Below are 16,032 nucleotides of genomic sequence, written 5' to 3' on the forward strand. Positions count from 1 at the left end.
GGAACAGGAAGGGCTTCATGCGACCTGACTGAAGAAAATTGAGTGTGACTGCTTAAGAACATAGAGGCTCAGCTAACTGTCAGTGAGATTGAGTCTGGAGATTTCAGGATGCCAATTTTCCAAGCTTAGATCAAGCTGTACAGAGCAGCTTTACCACTGGAAAGCAAGAGAAAATTTAAAAGAGAAAGAAAGATTGTGTGTTTCCTTATTGCTTGATCCTTTCATCCCATGGAGCTGAACCTTTGTGTTTTAGAAACAGACAAGTGAAAGTAAACAAAAAATAAACACCTTCAGAGATTTCCACTGGGTTCTCAGTCTCCTTTTGAATAAGTAGCATCAATCTCCCACCATAGAGGTAAAGCAAGAGATGTCCTGAGTTTTCAGACAGCTCGGTGAACAGAAGCAAGCCGTCTTTATTCCACGTTCGGAACTGGAAGCTGACTGACAAGCCGTCAATTTGAGCAGTGCCGGGCAGCAGCAAGTAGCTTCGACTGGCGCTCACAAAGGTGATGGGAACAATCTGTGGTTCTGAGCAAGAAAAGGTCACATTGCCCTGCAAAAATATAAAAAAATCAAACATAATCAGCATGATTTTTTTTCAGTCATCCCAAAATATCTTCAGTTAAATAAGCTCATTGGATTTCTAATTGCCCTCAAGGCTGAGATAGGTATTATTATTCAGACACATGTCTTTGGAAATCAATAGGAAATGTATCTGTCCATGTTGGGAAAACATACCTAACTTCAAAATTTTATTTTATCCCAAATGCTGATGATCAAAAATAAAAACCTTACTTTTTAGAAGAACATAAATGTAACCAAATGTCCTTATCAATGCCACACCTTAGTTGATTATCTCAATCATACATCCCTTAAATCAATTTGCAATTTGCCCAGAAGAGAAGCACATTTACTCAAAGCAGTCTGCAGAACCTGCACTAGCTTGTATCACTGTAGCTGATGGAAGAAATTACTCCATCAGTTTGCTCAGCCACTGTAGATTATCCCACCAGGTTAATCAGGCCATGGTATAAAACCTTAACAATATATAAAGCCAGGATGCACTTAAGGAGCAATGTCTTTCAAAGCCACTCCAGGAGAAAATTGTTGCAGCCAGCTGCTTTGAACATGGCTGCTTTGTAAAATACCAGCTGTAATCTGATAAAAACATCGGAGTGTAAGGCTTTCTCCATGATAACACTTCTCATCAGAGCCTGTACCTCACTCTAACTGGATAATTATAACGAACAGCACTTGATGGATGTGCAGGAAGTTGCACAGTGCTTGGGGAATTCCTGCCTGCAATCTCAGACAGATGATGAAACTGCTCCCTATCACTTTCAAATGTCTTTCCAGTCTTTATTTTTTAAACAGGAAATAAGGTGCCACAAATAGACAAAGTAATCACTGGATTAAACAATCTTTGATAGATATTTATCTATATGGAGCTATCTGCACAGTGCCTGTTAGGTTCAGAATGCTACCAACCAGATTTGGCAAAAGGAATCCATGGGTATATCATATTATAATGTGTTTTGAGATATAATCCAAAGCTTATCTGAACTCCGCTGAACATTAGTCAGGTGGGAAGTAGGATGGAAATTTGGTCTCAGCCTTTAAAAGGTTTCTACTACCAGCTGGGATTTGTTGCATGAAGAGATGGCACAAACTTTTTTTTTTGCTATTGTTACATTTCTACCTCAGTTTTAATCAAAATTCAGTCCAGAAGTCCTGTCCTGAGACACGATCAGCAAAGATTTCTGACTGCCATGCCAATGCTGGGACATATGGACAGGAGCTGCACATTTCTTCCCTCTCTTAACCTGGTCAGACTTCAAGCTCTGAAGTCTGACTTTAGCCTCTCCATTGTCTAAACTGAAGCAGAGCAGGTGTCGTTCCACACACCATAAGAACAGAGAGCTGGAAATGCACAAAAGTGGTGCTGCAATATTCTGTGTAAATGAGATTAAAGGTGCTTTTGTAAGACAAGAGGTGTGTCTGCCTTTTGGGGGCTTCTTTTCAGGAGGTATTTTTGTTATTCTTATTCAAAAATTGGTACTTCCATGATGTAAGGGGCCATAAGTAATTGCAATCAGGACTAAAAACCAGCCAGGATTTGTAAAAAATAAAAGGAAAAAAAAAAAAGAAAAGTTGAGTAAAACAACTGATACCCCAAGAACTTACATCAATTCAACTGATTAATTTAGGAGGGAAACAAAGCAGCATTCCAGAGCAAAGCCAGATGATGAAGTTAATACACACCAACAATTGTTGACATCCTTACACTGACCAACCTGTCTACCTCCCTAGAGACAGTAACATGAAAACCTGAAAAAAGACATACACAACTGTTGCTTTGAAGCGGATGGGTTCCCTTTAAAAAATTTGTTAAATTTGCTGTGAGTGTTATTTTCAATCAAATTATTCCAGCAGGTCTAAGTCAGAAAAGTAAACAGCTCCCTCTAAACCTTCATCTGATCATGAGCATTTTGCATTAATTGGCAGCAGTTCTGGAACTCTCCAGGGTATATGCCAGATTTCTGGAAGACACTTGATTTTATAATTGAACCCAATTTAACTGAAAAGTAAAAGCTCATTGGCTAGGAAATGGGATAAGAATGGTCTAATCCCTAGAGAAAATAAAGGAGATGCTCAGCTCTACCCAGCTGCTGGAAACTTTAGCTATCATGTGGCATTTGAGAATTCCATTGAGTCCATCTCCAGACTGATTAACGACTCCTCTAACAAGCAGTGAAATCTTAACAAAATAGTTCTTATTGTTCTTACAAGAGAAAACTTCTGAGCCTAAAAATGCAATCAAGATTTTTGCAATTTTTTCACTGGCTGCCATGACAGCTGTCTTAAGAAAAGAGTAGGAGCAGCTCAGATTTCTGCAGGCAGGGTACAGCTTTAGAGGTGGTTCTTGTTCAAGTGAGATGTTGAATGAACAGGCAGCAGCATGTTACAGCATTTTAAAGAAGAACCAGAGCCTCTCCTATTAAAAGAGAATGGAAGAACACAGTTGCTAAGTGATGAGGATAAAAGTGGATTACATAGAAGATCCTCTGAGCCATAAACTTCATCCAAAACTGACTGGAAACTTTCCAGTGACTTCTGTGGGACTTCAATAAAACCTGTATAACTTCAATGAACCATTTCAGTCATTTCTGGCCCTTCTTCATGTAGTATTATGTACTGTTCAATGAAAAGAGAAGACAACACCACAGTCAGGGCAATTGGTAACAATTCCTTATACATCCTCCTTGCTCTCATAGAATACTAATAAAAAATAATATGCACTTAGGAAATTATTCAAACTGACAGCTGCACTGCAATTCTCAGCACTTAGCCTACCAGAGGATCCAGGCCAAGATCACAGCTTGAAAAGAAAGAACAATAAATGAGTATTTCTGAGCTCTCATTCTACCTGCAGGTTAGAGCATCGAATGGGCACTTAAACTTTCCTCATTAATCACTCTGTGGATACTGTCCAATAAAAAGGGTATCCTGCTTTCTGCAGAGGATTAGAAAGAATGATTCATATGACAGGTAAAGGGACTAAGATCCCAGGCCTGGCTGAGATACAAATGTGGTAACCTGGCAAGAATATCTCCAGCTGGGAAATCGGAGGACTACTTCTAGCTGTGAAGGGACTGAGTTTGCAGATGAATTTACAAGGAGAGCAACAGAAGAAAAAGGTGACCTTTGATGCAGTTTTAAAAGGATAAGATGAAAAATTGGACTTCAACTCTGAGAAGCTGGATTTTGAGAATGAGGGAGGTTCCTTCAAGCCCTGTTTTTAAATTAATTCTCTCTAGCAGAACAAATGTCAGGAGACCCGCATATTTCATGTACTTCTCAAGACCATGCTGAACACTACATGAAAAGCAAATCAAAGTGAGATACCAGCTCCAGCCTTCTGAAATACTGCTGCAAACTGTCTTCAAACAGGATATGGGAGCACCAAGGTGCACAGTGTGCCTTCAGTTAGGATGGGTCCACTGAGTGAGCAACCAGTCCATCCCAAGGGCAGGGGACCTAAAGTTCCTGTACTGAAATGGGTTTCTGTTTCTCTGAAAAAAATTTCAATATGGAAATCTGAAAGCTTTCCTGATCCAAGTTACATTGAAATGAATATGGCCCTGTGATAATCAATCTCGTGATAGAGAACTGCCCTATCTCCACTTACTGCAGGTACCATGAATTCCAATAAAACGTTAATTGTTTATCATATCGATTTAAGTTGTTTACATTAAAATAATATTCCCAATGGAGAGAAAGTAACATTTAACAAACAATAGAGAACGGTTAGAAGAAACTGAAACATTGTGATCATGACAGAAAAAGGGATTAGATTCTTGGCTGGACCTTTCTGGATGTTCTTTATCTCAGACTCCTAAACTGACTGTGTCACTGGCCAGAAGCAGAACAAAGGATTTTAGCATTTTTATGCCCACAGTAACTGTACATTACTGTTTCATTACATGGTGCAATAGTGAAGAGATGCTGACAAAAGATGAGAGCAAATACAGAAATATTTTGGAAACATTCTACATTGTTTTTCTCAGACAGGAAATGGGAGGAAAAGACCACAGGAGGAAACACACATACACAGAAAATAGTGACCATTTAATATTTTCTCTCTGTGGTGTATTGACTTTGTCTGGATGCTAGGAAGAAAACCCTCCTGTGTCAAGAGAAAGGCAGTTCAATAAAGCAAAGGCTGCACACAGAAGCAAAGGAAAACAAAAGACTTAATTTTTACTTTCCATGAGCAGATGATGCCCAGCTACTTCCTAGGAAGCAGTTTCAGCATGTGTAGAAGTTGCTCTGCAATAATGAATGCCTTCCTTTCTCTCTTGGCTTTTATTGCTGAGCAGACTCACTTGGTGTGGAATGTGCCTTTGGTCAGTTTGGATCAGCTGTCCTGGCTACCTGTCCTGTCTCCTCCCAAGATCTCACCCACACCCAAACTCCTGGTGAGGGAGAATATTCACTTTAAGCAACAAGTAGGAATGAAGCCAGCCTCTCAAATTCACCTTGATAGAAGTGAATTAGATAGATGTCTTAGATCAAACTGGCCAATTATTACAGTCCAAGTCCAATTTTTGCTCCACTTCAAGGTAAAGTGATCTACAGCTTATTAGTTTTTATTGCCTAGAACAAAACACAGCAGCAATGAGATTTTTTTCCTTCATTATTATTATGAAAACAGAACCACATCTACCTTAAAATAGAAAAGTGTATGGAAAGCAATTCCTATCAGCATTTTCCTTTTTTTTTATGTATTAGTTTCTCTTAATAGATTTTCCTTTTTTAAATTCCAATTATCTGTGTATCATAGCACAGCACCAGCTTAAATGGTTGGGGTGAACTGCACACAATCCAGGCTCCTGACTGTGATGGGCTCAGCTTCTGCTATGCCCAGTGCCAAAGAGCTCCTAAGGCCTTACCAATTGGAATAAGACATTAAAATATATACTAATCCTTGGCTTTGCAGAAAATTACATTTTCTCCCATTTTCCTTATCCCCTGCTAGCTCCTATGACAATAATTAGCCATCTCTCTTCCTCTCCTACAGGGACTAACAGCCTTATCACCTCCCACCTTGAAACATCCTCCTCTGCTCAGCAGGCACTAACTGCCCTATTCATTCAATTTGACTAGCCAGATAATGTAGTAAATGAAACCCTGAACAATTGTTTCTAACCTGTAATTTGCTGAAATCTGATGACTCTCAAAAAAGCCTTGTTTGCTCAGAAACATGTCTTTTTTTCTGCATGTCATCCAGAATTATTAAAAAATATGGTCTGTCTCCCCGAAATACTTGCTTCATTTGTTGCCATCACAACTATCAAAATCCTAACACAAAGAAACTTTTATATCAAGGAGAGTTTATAAATGCAGCTATGTGCTGGATTATACATTTGCACGCTGAAGCTCTTTAGAATTGTGGACAAAGCCAACTGAAATCAATGGGAAAGATGTAATTTAAATAGACTTTATTTCAAGACCTCAATTGAGGTGACACACTTAATTTCTTTCAAAATAATCCTATTATACCCTTCAGGAGCAATAAAATAGGACCTTAGAATGAATGCTATTTATATAGACTTCCTTGCTATTCCACATTGCAGGTGGAATGCAAAGGAGACTCCTCTGAAGACCCAGAGACCACAAAGAAAGATAGAAGAAACTATAAATACCTATTTTTAAAAGAATCAAATATTTCTAGAATTTGCCTTATGTAAAAAATAACAAATTCTGTTCTCCCTTTAATTGTGTGACCCAACACTTCCATTAGATAATTGAGTAATTTTTACTTTTTTTTTTTTTTTTAAGAAATTCATGTTGGTCCACAGGAAGTTGTGAAAAATGTCACTGAAAACTTCCAACATTTTTATATAGGATTCCTATAGTCTCATTGGAACACCAAAAAAAGGAAAAATAATCTAACTTTGGTTCTCCAAACCCTAGGAAGGGCCCTCACAAATCACCAGCCTGATGTTCACAGGTAGATCAGCACTTGCCAGAGCACTTTGGTAGAACGAGACAAGGAAATTCTTCTCAGGATGGACGTACCTCAAATCAGCTTAATAAAATAGCATGTTTGGATTCTCTATAAAGAGAATGAATTATTAGTTTACATTCTCCTGTCACTAGTTATCTTTCCTTGCTCTTTGATGCTGGCAATTGGTTATTTCCCCAAGGCACTGCAGTGATACATTTACATGTCACCACATCCCTCTCTGTGCTGAGCTGTCACTCTCACATTCAGCATGGCAGGCCAGTAGAAATCCAAGCATATCTGAGAGCTGACAACTTCTGCCTTACAGTACCCTGCACTCCTCTGGAGCCAGCACAGGGTTTGCTCTGCTAAACAAAAATGCAACTCCAATTTCTATTAGCCAGAGGTAATGAAAGAGAAAGGGAGATTGTGTTTTTCTCAATTTCAGTGAGTAAGTAGGGTGGACCACTGAGAAGACCAAACACAGCATCTTTTCATGATCTCCTAATTTCTTTTCATGAGCTAGACAACTTCCTATTTTGGCATCACAAATCAGTGAAGCACAAAAACAACTTAAGACACTGGCCACAGGTCACATTTGAACAGTTTCTAAGGGTGCAACCAGAATCTAGCATTAATGGTGCTAGATTCCACCCATCCATGGTGGAATGGATCCTATATTTTCAGGAGGCTGTAGCTATTGTTTTCTCTTATGTTCTCCCTCAACCAGATGCATTTAGCAATTCTCAATGGATTTGTCTTCCTAAATCTTGCCCCATCTCTTCCTGCACCTACGTATACTGTTAACATGCACAAAATCCCTTAATGAAGACTTCTCCATCCCAGATATCAAGAGATAAAATTTCCTTCTGTGAAGAAAACTTTCCCTCCTGCTTCTTGTAAATGTGGCTCTTACTTGCATATTTTCTTGCCCCTACTTAATTGCCCAAGAAGTGGAACTGCTGTGTGATTTCTCATAATGAGCAGTCTGCATTTCTCTTGTGCTGAGAAGACATTTCGTAAATAGGGCAAACCTTTAGATTACTATTTTAAAGCATTTTATGAGGTTTCCCAAGGGTCCACCCCAGGACCATGACAGTGGTTAATTACAGAAATTTGACTTCTCATAACCTTTTGCAGTAATCACTTGGAAAGCACATAAAAGATTCTATATCACTGCTCCACATTCAATGATCAAGGGACGGGAAAACAAAATGAACAAAAAACCCCAAACAAAAAAACAACAAACCTTCCCCCACCCCCCAAAAAAAAACCCCAATCCAACAAAAAAGCTCAAAAGAAACCCAACAAAAATTTAAACCAACCAAACAAAAAACACCAAACCAAAAAAAAAAAAAAAAAAAAACTAAAAAAAAATTCTAAACCCAAAAAGCCACAAAGGCTAGAACGTGCCATCAGGGACAGAAGAAACCCCAGAGAGAAGAAAGATCGCCTGTCCAAACAGACAGTGCTATGTAGGGAGGTTAAGTATCAGGCAATACAAAAATGGAATTCTGAAGGCAGTTCCAGTTCAAAGAGACAGGCTGCCTCCTTATCTTGAGATGCCTTCTCAAGGGGATTCATTGCAAGCCTGAAAACTGCAAATGAGTTACAGAAAAGAACAGGCAGAATGATAATCACAGCCACCACCCAAGAGTACAACACAAACTACAGCACTCTGCTATTGACAACCTGTAGTTTCTTCCTCTGACTTTAAATGCAGCTGATTTGGGACCATTATTTATACAGGTGAGGAACTACATCATGAGAGGAAATCTATACCTCTAAAGCTGGGGTATCATTCTCCTGGCTTGTGTGAAAGATGTCAAAAGCAAAAAAAACCCCAAAGCTGATATGTGTGAAAACCCCCAAGTTTGGCTCACTGACTGTGGCAACATTCACAAAGGCAGAGAGAGTGAGTGTTGAAGTCTGCCTGCCTTTGGAGGCAAAAACTGATGTCTCCAAGCATTAATGGCTGTCTAAGCCCAAACCAACCAGTTTGTTATCAAATATCTTTTGCTAGAAGACAAAGGTATTTTGAGGATTAACAAGGCAGAACCATCTCAGGTCATCTCCAACTTGTGGATAGAGGATGTAAATATGCAATATATTTTTGGAAGGAGTAGTTTCAAGTCCCTGTTACATCTAATCATTCTTCTGTGCTGATCCTTTCGTTGCATTTCCACTTCAGACAACCTTAGTGACTACAAAGACATGAAGCAGAGAAGCTTGCATCTCCCTGTGGATAGAGCTTGTTGCTTGAAAACCTCAATGCACTTTGAGTAAAAGCATTTAGTGCACAGTAACTCTGGCAGGCAAAACACTCGATTTAACAAGAACAAGTTATTTTAATTTGAGGAAGTTAATTGCTAATGAGTGAGGAAGAGAAGAAAAGGGAAACAGGATCAGCCTGAATAACCTAGAAGTACCTGAGAATTGTTGAAACAGCTGGGATGCAAAGAATGTTGGAAAAGAGATTTACACGGCCCATTTCCAATGGAAGGGTGTTCATCTAAGATTATGAGACACTCTGAGCGTGGCAACCTTTCCACACACTTTGCATACCCAAGCGTCACAGACACAGCACAGAGCAGCTCATAAACCTTGACAAATGCAGTAAGCAGCCTGCCTCTGGAAACCATGGTGTTTAAATCATCACTTATGTGAAAGAGATTGAAGGGTGGAGGCACATCCCCACTACCTGAAACTGCGAGAAGGAGCTGGATTCCTAGACCTTTCATCTAGCATTGTCTGAACCAAGGGTAGTGATAACAGAGTTTCACTGCTTGGAGCCACTTACACCCAGACAATGCCTTTCTGAAAAAAAGTGCATTGCAAAATTTTGCTCTTCCTCTTTAGTACGGCCTTCCCATTACCCAGCCAGCAAAACAACCAGCTGTTTAATGACCTAAGAAGCAGACAAGGGCTCTTTGCTCCCCCATTAGAAAGTAAGCTGAGGGGAAGAGCAATTTAACACAGCTCATAGGATTTCTGTCTTTGAGTCCTCAGTCAAAACAATCAAACTCAAGATTATTAAAGCACAGTATCTCGGTCCCAGGGGAGTATCCTGGAGGCAGTCTTGACTGCCAACAACACAGTGAGGAACTTCTCACCCATCACCTTTCCATTTTCCAGCTCCCTGCCTATTCAGCCTTGCCCTAGGCAGGGAAAGCACAAAAAGAACTTCCTTGGTCTTCTGGCTTGCTTTGTTTTAGGTTCTGTGTTTTTATACACATTGCTACAAACTAGAAGATGCCATGGGAGCCAGAAGCAGTTTCATCTCCATGTTCTCCAAAGACACAGTGTTAGCCAAAAGGCATTAATCAAAGCACAGTGTAGGAGTGAGACAAAAGCTGAACAGAGTTGAATTAAATATAGTTTGTCAAGGCTGTGGGAGTGTAGTTCACTCTTCTTACAAAATAAAATGTTTGTTATTTTCGTGATATATTTAAATGTATCTGTAATTTTGGACCTTACTATGTGTTAAGTTATATTTGTGGTTTATGCTATCAAGCTGGATAAAACTGTAGTTCCTCTTGCTTTACCCCTACCATTCCACATTTAGAGACAGTAGTACAAAGTCAATGGTTTTCAGAACTGCCAGTACATTGAATATAAGGAGCAGCACAAAGAAAACTATTTCCAGTGATAACAAGAGTATTTTTTCTCCTCTATAATATGAACTGAAGCATCAAAGTAGAATTCTGCTAGCGCTGTACTTCCCAACAGTGACAGAGAATAGTTCAGAAAGTAAGATTTTATCTGAGTTAACCAGGAAGAAAAAATCTCTATGATTTCTATCATGCCATTAAATATACACATTTTTATCTTGAAGAAAAAAATTAAAATGTTTCCCCAAGCAAATTCTAATAGACCAGGAAAATCATAGAAATGCATTGGTTTCCACATGTCTCTCAATAACTCTCTCCACAGGAGCCAGTGTTGGCTGGTGTTAACCTCAGCAATATCATTTTAACAAGCTAATTATGCCCACAGCTATCCAAATCTGAACTCTGCTCATTCAATGCAGCCAGCAGCACCACGAGAGCACAAAAAGCATGGAAGCAAAGAAGGGAAGCACATGGCACTGCCTCTTACCACAGTATAGATCTGAGGTTTGCGTCTTTTGGCCAGGTCAATTATATTGACTCCGTTGTAATAGAGGTTCTCAATGCACCCATGGAAGTTTTTCCTCTGAAAGGTTCCTGGCTTCCCTGGGACAGGAATTCCTCCAAAGCTGAGCTTTTGGAAAGAATAAGAACAGCATTATTTAGATTATATATATATATGTGTGTGTACGTATATATCATACTACATTGTGTTATCACCCCAAAAGCAGAGCCCCACTCCATACATCCACCTGGGGTATTATTTAAGAAACAATTCCCACCAACATCATCACTGGGAGCATGAGGCAGGCCCTGGCCATCTCTCAGGGGAAACCACAGCTCCCATTGCATTCCTGCTGCTGGAGAAACACTTCTGGCACAGAGAGCTCACTGCTTTGGCAGCAGCTCTGAAGTGCCTTGGCACAGCATCCTAGTGCCACCAGCTCCCCTTCTAGGAACTCCCACACACAAGGAAACCTTCCCACAGTGTGCAACCCACAGCCCCACTGGCCCAGAGGGTGACACCAGGCTGCAACCCACAGTGCTCAGGAAGCTCTGAGCGATGGGGGAATAAATTCTCCCTGCCCTCAGAGCTCTGGGCTTGCCTGGGAGCTGCAGTCACTCCTTTCCACCAGGCACGTGTTGAGCAGTTCTGGTTTCAGCCAGAGAAGGGCACTATTACATACACAAGTACCCCATTTGCACCTTGCAATTTCCCTGTGCTTTGGTCTTTACAACTGTCCCATGGGGCACTTGGGACTGAGCTTTGTAATGGAGAAGTTCTGCAGGCTACACATTTGCACAAAATTTCTGGCAGATCTTAACACTGTGCAGGTTACAGCTCCTCACTCAACTGGAGGGCTGAAAGCACTGGGAGGACAAAGACCCTAAGAAAATCAAGCTGCCCAAATACAGCATAACTGTTCAGATTCTGAAGAAAAGAAAGAAAACCAAACTCCACAACCCCCAAAAAATTCTGATAATCCTGCCTTCATTTTCCAAATGTCACAGCTCATTTCTAATTAACTTTACTGACCTTTCTGGCAAAGCGTTACTGGTGGTACCACTAAAGTTTTACTCATTTTTCCCATCACAGCCAGCGGCACAGTGAGTGACATAATGCAGATGGGGATCCTGCAGCCACACTTGATCAGGACCTGTGCTGCAATCCTACTGCATCCACTGCAGCGAGAGTATGCCCTGCTGTGTGGCACTGCTTACAGGCTGCCAGCTCCTGGAACCTGGTCAGCCCTATTTCCCTGTCACAATTCCCAAAGCCCTTCCTCAGCTCATTATTACAAAAATAAAGGGCAATTTGGGGGTTATTTTTCCTCCCACTCCATCTAACAAGCTGGGATACATAAGCAAGTGAAACCTCCCTGGGTAACCTTGAAAACATTTACTTGAAAACAAGTTCTTAATGAACTTGCACCTCAGTTGTTTTAATTGATCACTTCAGAGAAATAAAGAGTGAGCAGACTGCTACTTTACGTCACTTGCAGGTTTGTTATTGGCATGAGGGCTTATCTGGTAGCAATGCTGGTTTTTTTTTCCAGTGAGAATCATTAGTTCTTTCTAAGAGGCCAGACTTTCTTTCTTTCATGTTCTATTCTTCAAGTCTCCTGCTAAGAGACTCTGTACTGGGGTTTCAAAACAAGAAGAAAAATCAATATCAATTACACCAAAGCATTATTAAGAAAACAGTTTCCTTTGTGATTGGTAATAATTTTAATTATGAAAGTAATGATTTTATTACCCTCAGTAAGGCCTTTAATCCCTAAAGTGTGCTGAGATAAACTTTCAGTAGACTGCATTGCTGTAACGTTTGACTGAAAGACTCTCTCAGTGCAAATGGAGAAAAAACACACTGAAAAACTAAGCTCAGGGGACAAGGTCTGAGTGCCAAAGTAGTTGGTGGTGATGCTGATTTACAACACCTGGAGATCTTTTCTATCATGTTCCCTATTTTTGAACATCTGGAAAAATGTTCTGTAAATTAGATTGGAGCCTGAGTTTCCCCTAGTTGGCACCAAGCAAGAGGTAAGAAATTTTATTATTTTGAAATTAGAAAAGCTGATGACTCAGTTATTTGGCTTTTCTCAACTCCATTTTAAAAGCAGTTACAGTTTTGGCCCCTGATAGTTCACCCTAAAGCTGTTGCAGAATCCCACTGTTCCAAGCACTGACCCTACTAAATGTGCTCATGATTTGGTAGAGCAGTACCAGGGGACAGGTACCACTCTCTCCACCCTGCTTTGTGAAATGCAAAGAAAGGAATTTCATCTGGAAGATGAGAGGAGAGAGCAGGAGAGCAGGCACCTGCCACTGCTGAGCTGTCTGCTTTTTTCCCTTGGGTGTGTTGGAAAATGATCCTTTCTGGAGCAATGAATTCAAAGTGCAAAGGGGGAATTTGTGGTCTCTGAAGCAGTGAACCATGCCAGCTCAACACACCCAGACAGGGTGATGGCTCTGTGCAAGCACGACCCTGAGCCTTGTGGGCAAGGAAGACTTGGCAGATAAGCACAAGGGGATCAAAAGGAACAGGGGGAATTTGCACACATTGGCGTTGATGGCCAACAGATGAGGAGCTGCCTTGCATACAGATACGATGATATTGAGGGCTTTAAGGTACTTATTAAACAACTATCATCCATAAGCACTGAACTGCTGGGGTGATATAAACTGCACTCTGCCACACCTTGGTCCCATCACAGGGGAACACACCAGGCTCGGGTTTATGGGCAGGCAGGATGTTTCCTCTGCTGAAGTGCTCTAGCTCCCTAGATCAGCATGCTCTGCAACATTCTCAGATGTGAAGGAAACTGGCTCAAGCTGGTGGTTAAAATCACAGAATTACTAAGATTGAAAAAACCTCTAAGACTGAGTCCAACCCAGCACCCTCATGTTCATGACCAGACCATATCCCTAGCTACCACTTCCATACATCTTTGGAACACCCCCAGGGATGATGATTCTATTACTTCCCAGGGCAGACTATTTCAATGTGTGACCATCCTTTCAGTAAGAAGATTTTCCTGCTATCCAATCTAAACCTCCTCTGCCACAACTTGAGGCCATTTCCTCTCATCCTGTCATTTGCTATCTGGGAGAAAAGACAGATGCCCACCTCGCTAAAACTTCCTTGCATACTGGAGGTCTTTCATTCCTGGTGGGAATACAATAATTTTCACATGTTCATCTCTATGTGGAGAGCTGTAATTCAAGCAAGTGGTGTCTGGATACAGGGACAACTCAGGGCTAGAATCCCCACAGTCATGCTCAATTCAATGCAGGGATGATGCACAGTGATGCCATTAAAATTATACTGGACATGATAACACAGCTGCTCTCTGAACATTTGACTAGAACCCAGGCTATGACTTCTCATTTATTCAAAGTCTACCATACTTTGAAGTGCAAATATAATGCAATGCCTATTTGCACAGAGATTTGCCACTTTCTGCCATATATGGAATTACACTACATAGTTTATGCTGTTAAAGTATGAAAGGAGCTCTCTAGGAAGGAAATATTAAATAATGATCTGTGCTGGAAAGAAACAGCTCATAGGGTAGCTGCTTTCCATCACACTCATTTTATAGCAATTCATACCTCAACTCAAAGGTTTTAACCTAAAGGGCTTCACACACCTCATAATCAATATCCAAGTGATCTGAATCCCCCTTTGTTCGGAAGTGCTGGGTGTGCTTGTCCACTGTGAAGTTCACTTGCTTGTTGAAGCGTTCTATGAGAACTGAGTGCCAGTGCTGGTCATCCAGGAGGCTGCCCAAGGTGACAGAGGTGTGGCTGTTACTGAAGTGCAGGTTGGAGTCCCCTGGAGTGGCACAGAGAGGCAGAAGACACCAGAGTTACCTCCAGACCCTTGACTGGAGCATGGGGACTTCAAGGAAAGCACAGAGCAGAGCTCCAGGATGCAAGTCAGAGCTCTTGGAAGCAAATTCTTTTCAAAGACTGCCTTAGATTCCTTGGGTCTCTTATTCACACACATGTGTGCATACCCCCCCCCACCACACACACATTCTTTCCCTGTGAAATCCTTGTGGTGAACCAGGAGGTGTTACAAATGCTGCACTCACACACTGCAGCAGGCAGGACACTATTACTTTGTCTGTATCCTTGATTCTGCCAAGCTTTTTTGGTCCTGGTGGCTTAAGAGCTTCCTTTGGGTAACACCAAAATCATCTGTCTAATCACATCAACAGACCACTCCTGACACTTCACTGTCAACTCCATGCTTTCTGCATTTTAACAAGAAAATTGTTTAAAAAAAAGGCACTAGTCAGTGAAGCAATAAGAGTGTTTTGTTCAGCTCATAAAAATTCTTAAACCTGGCCTAGCTCTCCAAAAGTATAGATCACAAATCATAAAAATATTTAGGCTGGTAATTTTAACCCAGTAATTTCAAGCACTCTTCTGTTTTCCAGCTGGCTACATATCTGAACACTTCAGAGCCTCTCACTGAAAGGGAGTATGTATCCACCTTTACATTCCCACAGAATGGAGAGAACACATGCTCCAAAACTGCCAGGCAAGATGCAAGCAGATTGAAGAGAAGTCATCAAAACCCCTGTCATGACATGTGAATGCAAAAAAGAGGACCTGAAATGGGTAAAATTTTGTACACTTGGGGCTACAGCTGAAGAAAAAAACCCAACTCATCTCAGAATGAACATCCACAACAGTATCTCCTCTGGAAGTTACATAATATAATTAACTATAGTATACTCTTATCCTAGCACAGAAAATTTGTAAGAGGACAATTCAGTGGGGTAGACTCCCCCATTCAGAGCTTTGGGATGTAGGTTTTTGGTTCAAGTAACATCCAAATCCCAAATCAGAAAATGATGCATTACCATTTCCAAACTTTGCTGAAAAACAAAGAAGGAAAGAAAGAAAGCACAACCTAGGGACTCAACAATTAATGAGCTTATGTAAAAATGAAGTCCAACAGCTGTGGAAAATAGTTACTGATTTCTAAAACAAACATAATTAAGCACAAGGGGAAAAATGCCCAACTTAAACCCCTCAGTATGAGAAACATGAGCCAGCAGAGACTGCTGAGGCCAATACCATGGGACACCCACAGATGAAGCCAGTGAAGATTTTGCAGTAAGGCTGGAAGAGGGGAGTATGATCATTCCTATTGGAGGAGCCTCAAAGTGCTTCAGTGTATCCATCAGGGAAAAAAACAAGCATCATTCTACAGGAAAAAAATAGGACAGCCTTTCCTCTGATGCTCTGATCCAACATGATTGCACAGTGATAGCCTTACAGATATTGAAGAAGGAATATTCAGAGTTTTCAGGAGAAAACATGCAGCAGTGTGAACAATGTTTTGACCAGAATGTTATCATTGAAATTCTGTACTCTCAGCTCAGCTCTGAATCACTGAGT

General features: G+C 40.8%; 1 protein-coding gene across 1 annotated transcript in view; it reads right to left on the reverse strand.

The window, feature by feature from the left end:
• The window catches only part of CNTNAP5 (contactin associated protein family member 5), a 266,317-nt gene that overhangs the window by 120,823 nt on the left and 129,462 nt on the right, over positions 1-16,032 (reverse strand). The window contains exons 6-8 of the mRNA XM_058809950.1: positions 14,268-14,452; positions 10,607-10,750; positions 289-553 (exon numbers count right to left, since the gene is read on the reverse strand). Of these exons, the coding sequence (XP_058665933.1) occupies positions 289-553; positions 10,607-10,750; positions 14,268-14,452 (594 nt within the window). The remainder of the gene's footprint in view (positions 1-288; positions 554-10,606; positions 10,751-14,267; positions 14,453-16,032) is intronic.

This window comes from Ammospiza caudacuta, chromosome 8 (assembly GCF_027887145.1).
Source record: "Ammospiza caudacuta isolate bAmmCau1 chromosome 8, bAmmCau1.pri, whole genome shotgun sequence".
Lineage (NCBI taxonomy): Eukaryota > Metazoa > Chordata > Aves > Passeriformes > Passerellidae > Ammospiza > Ammospiza caudacuta.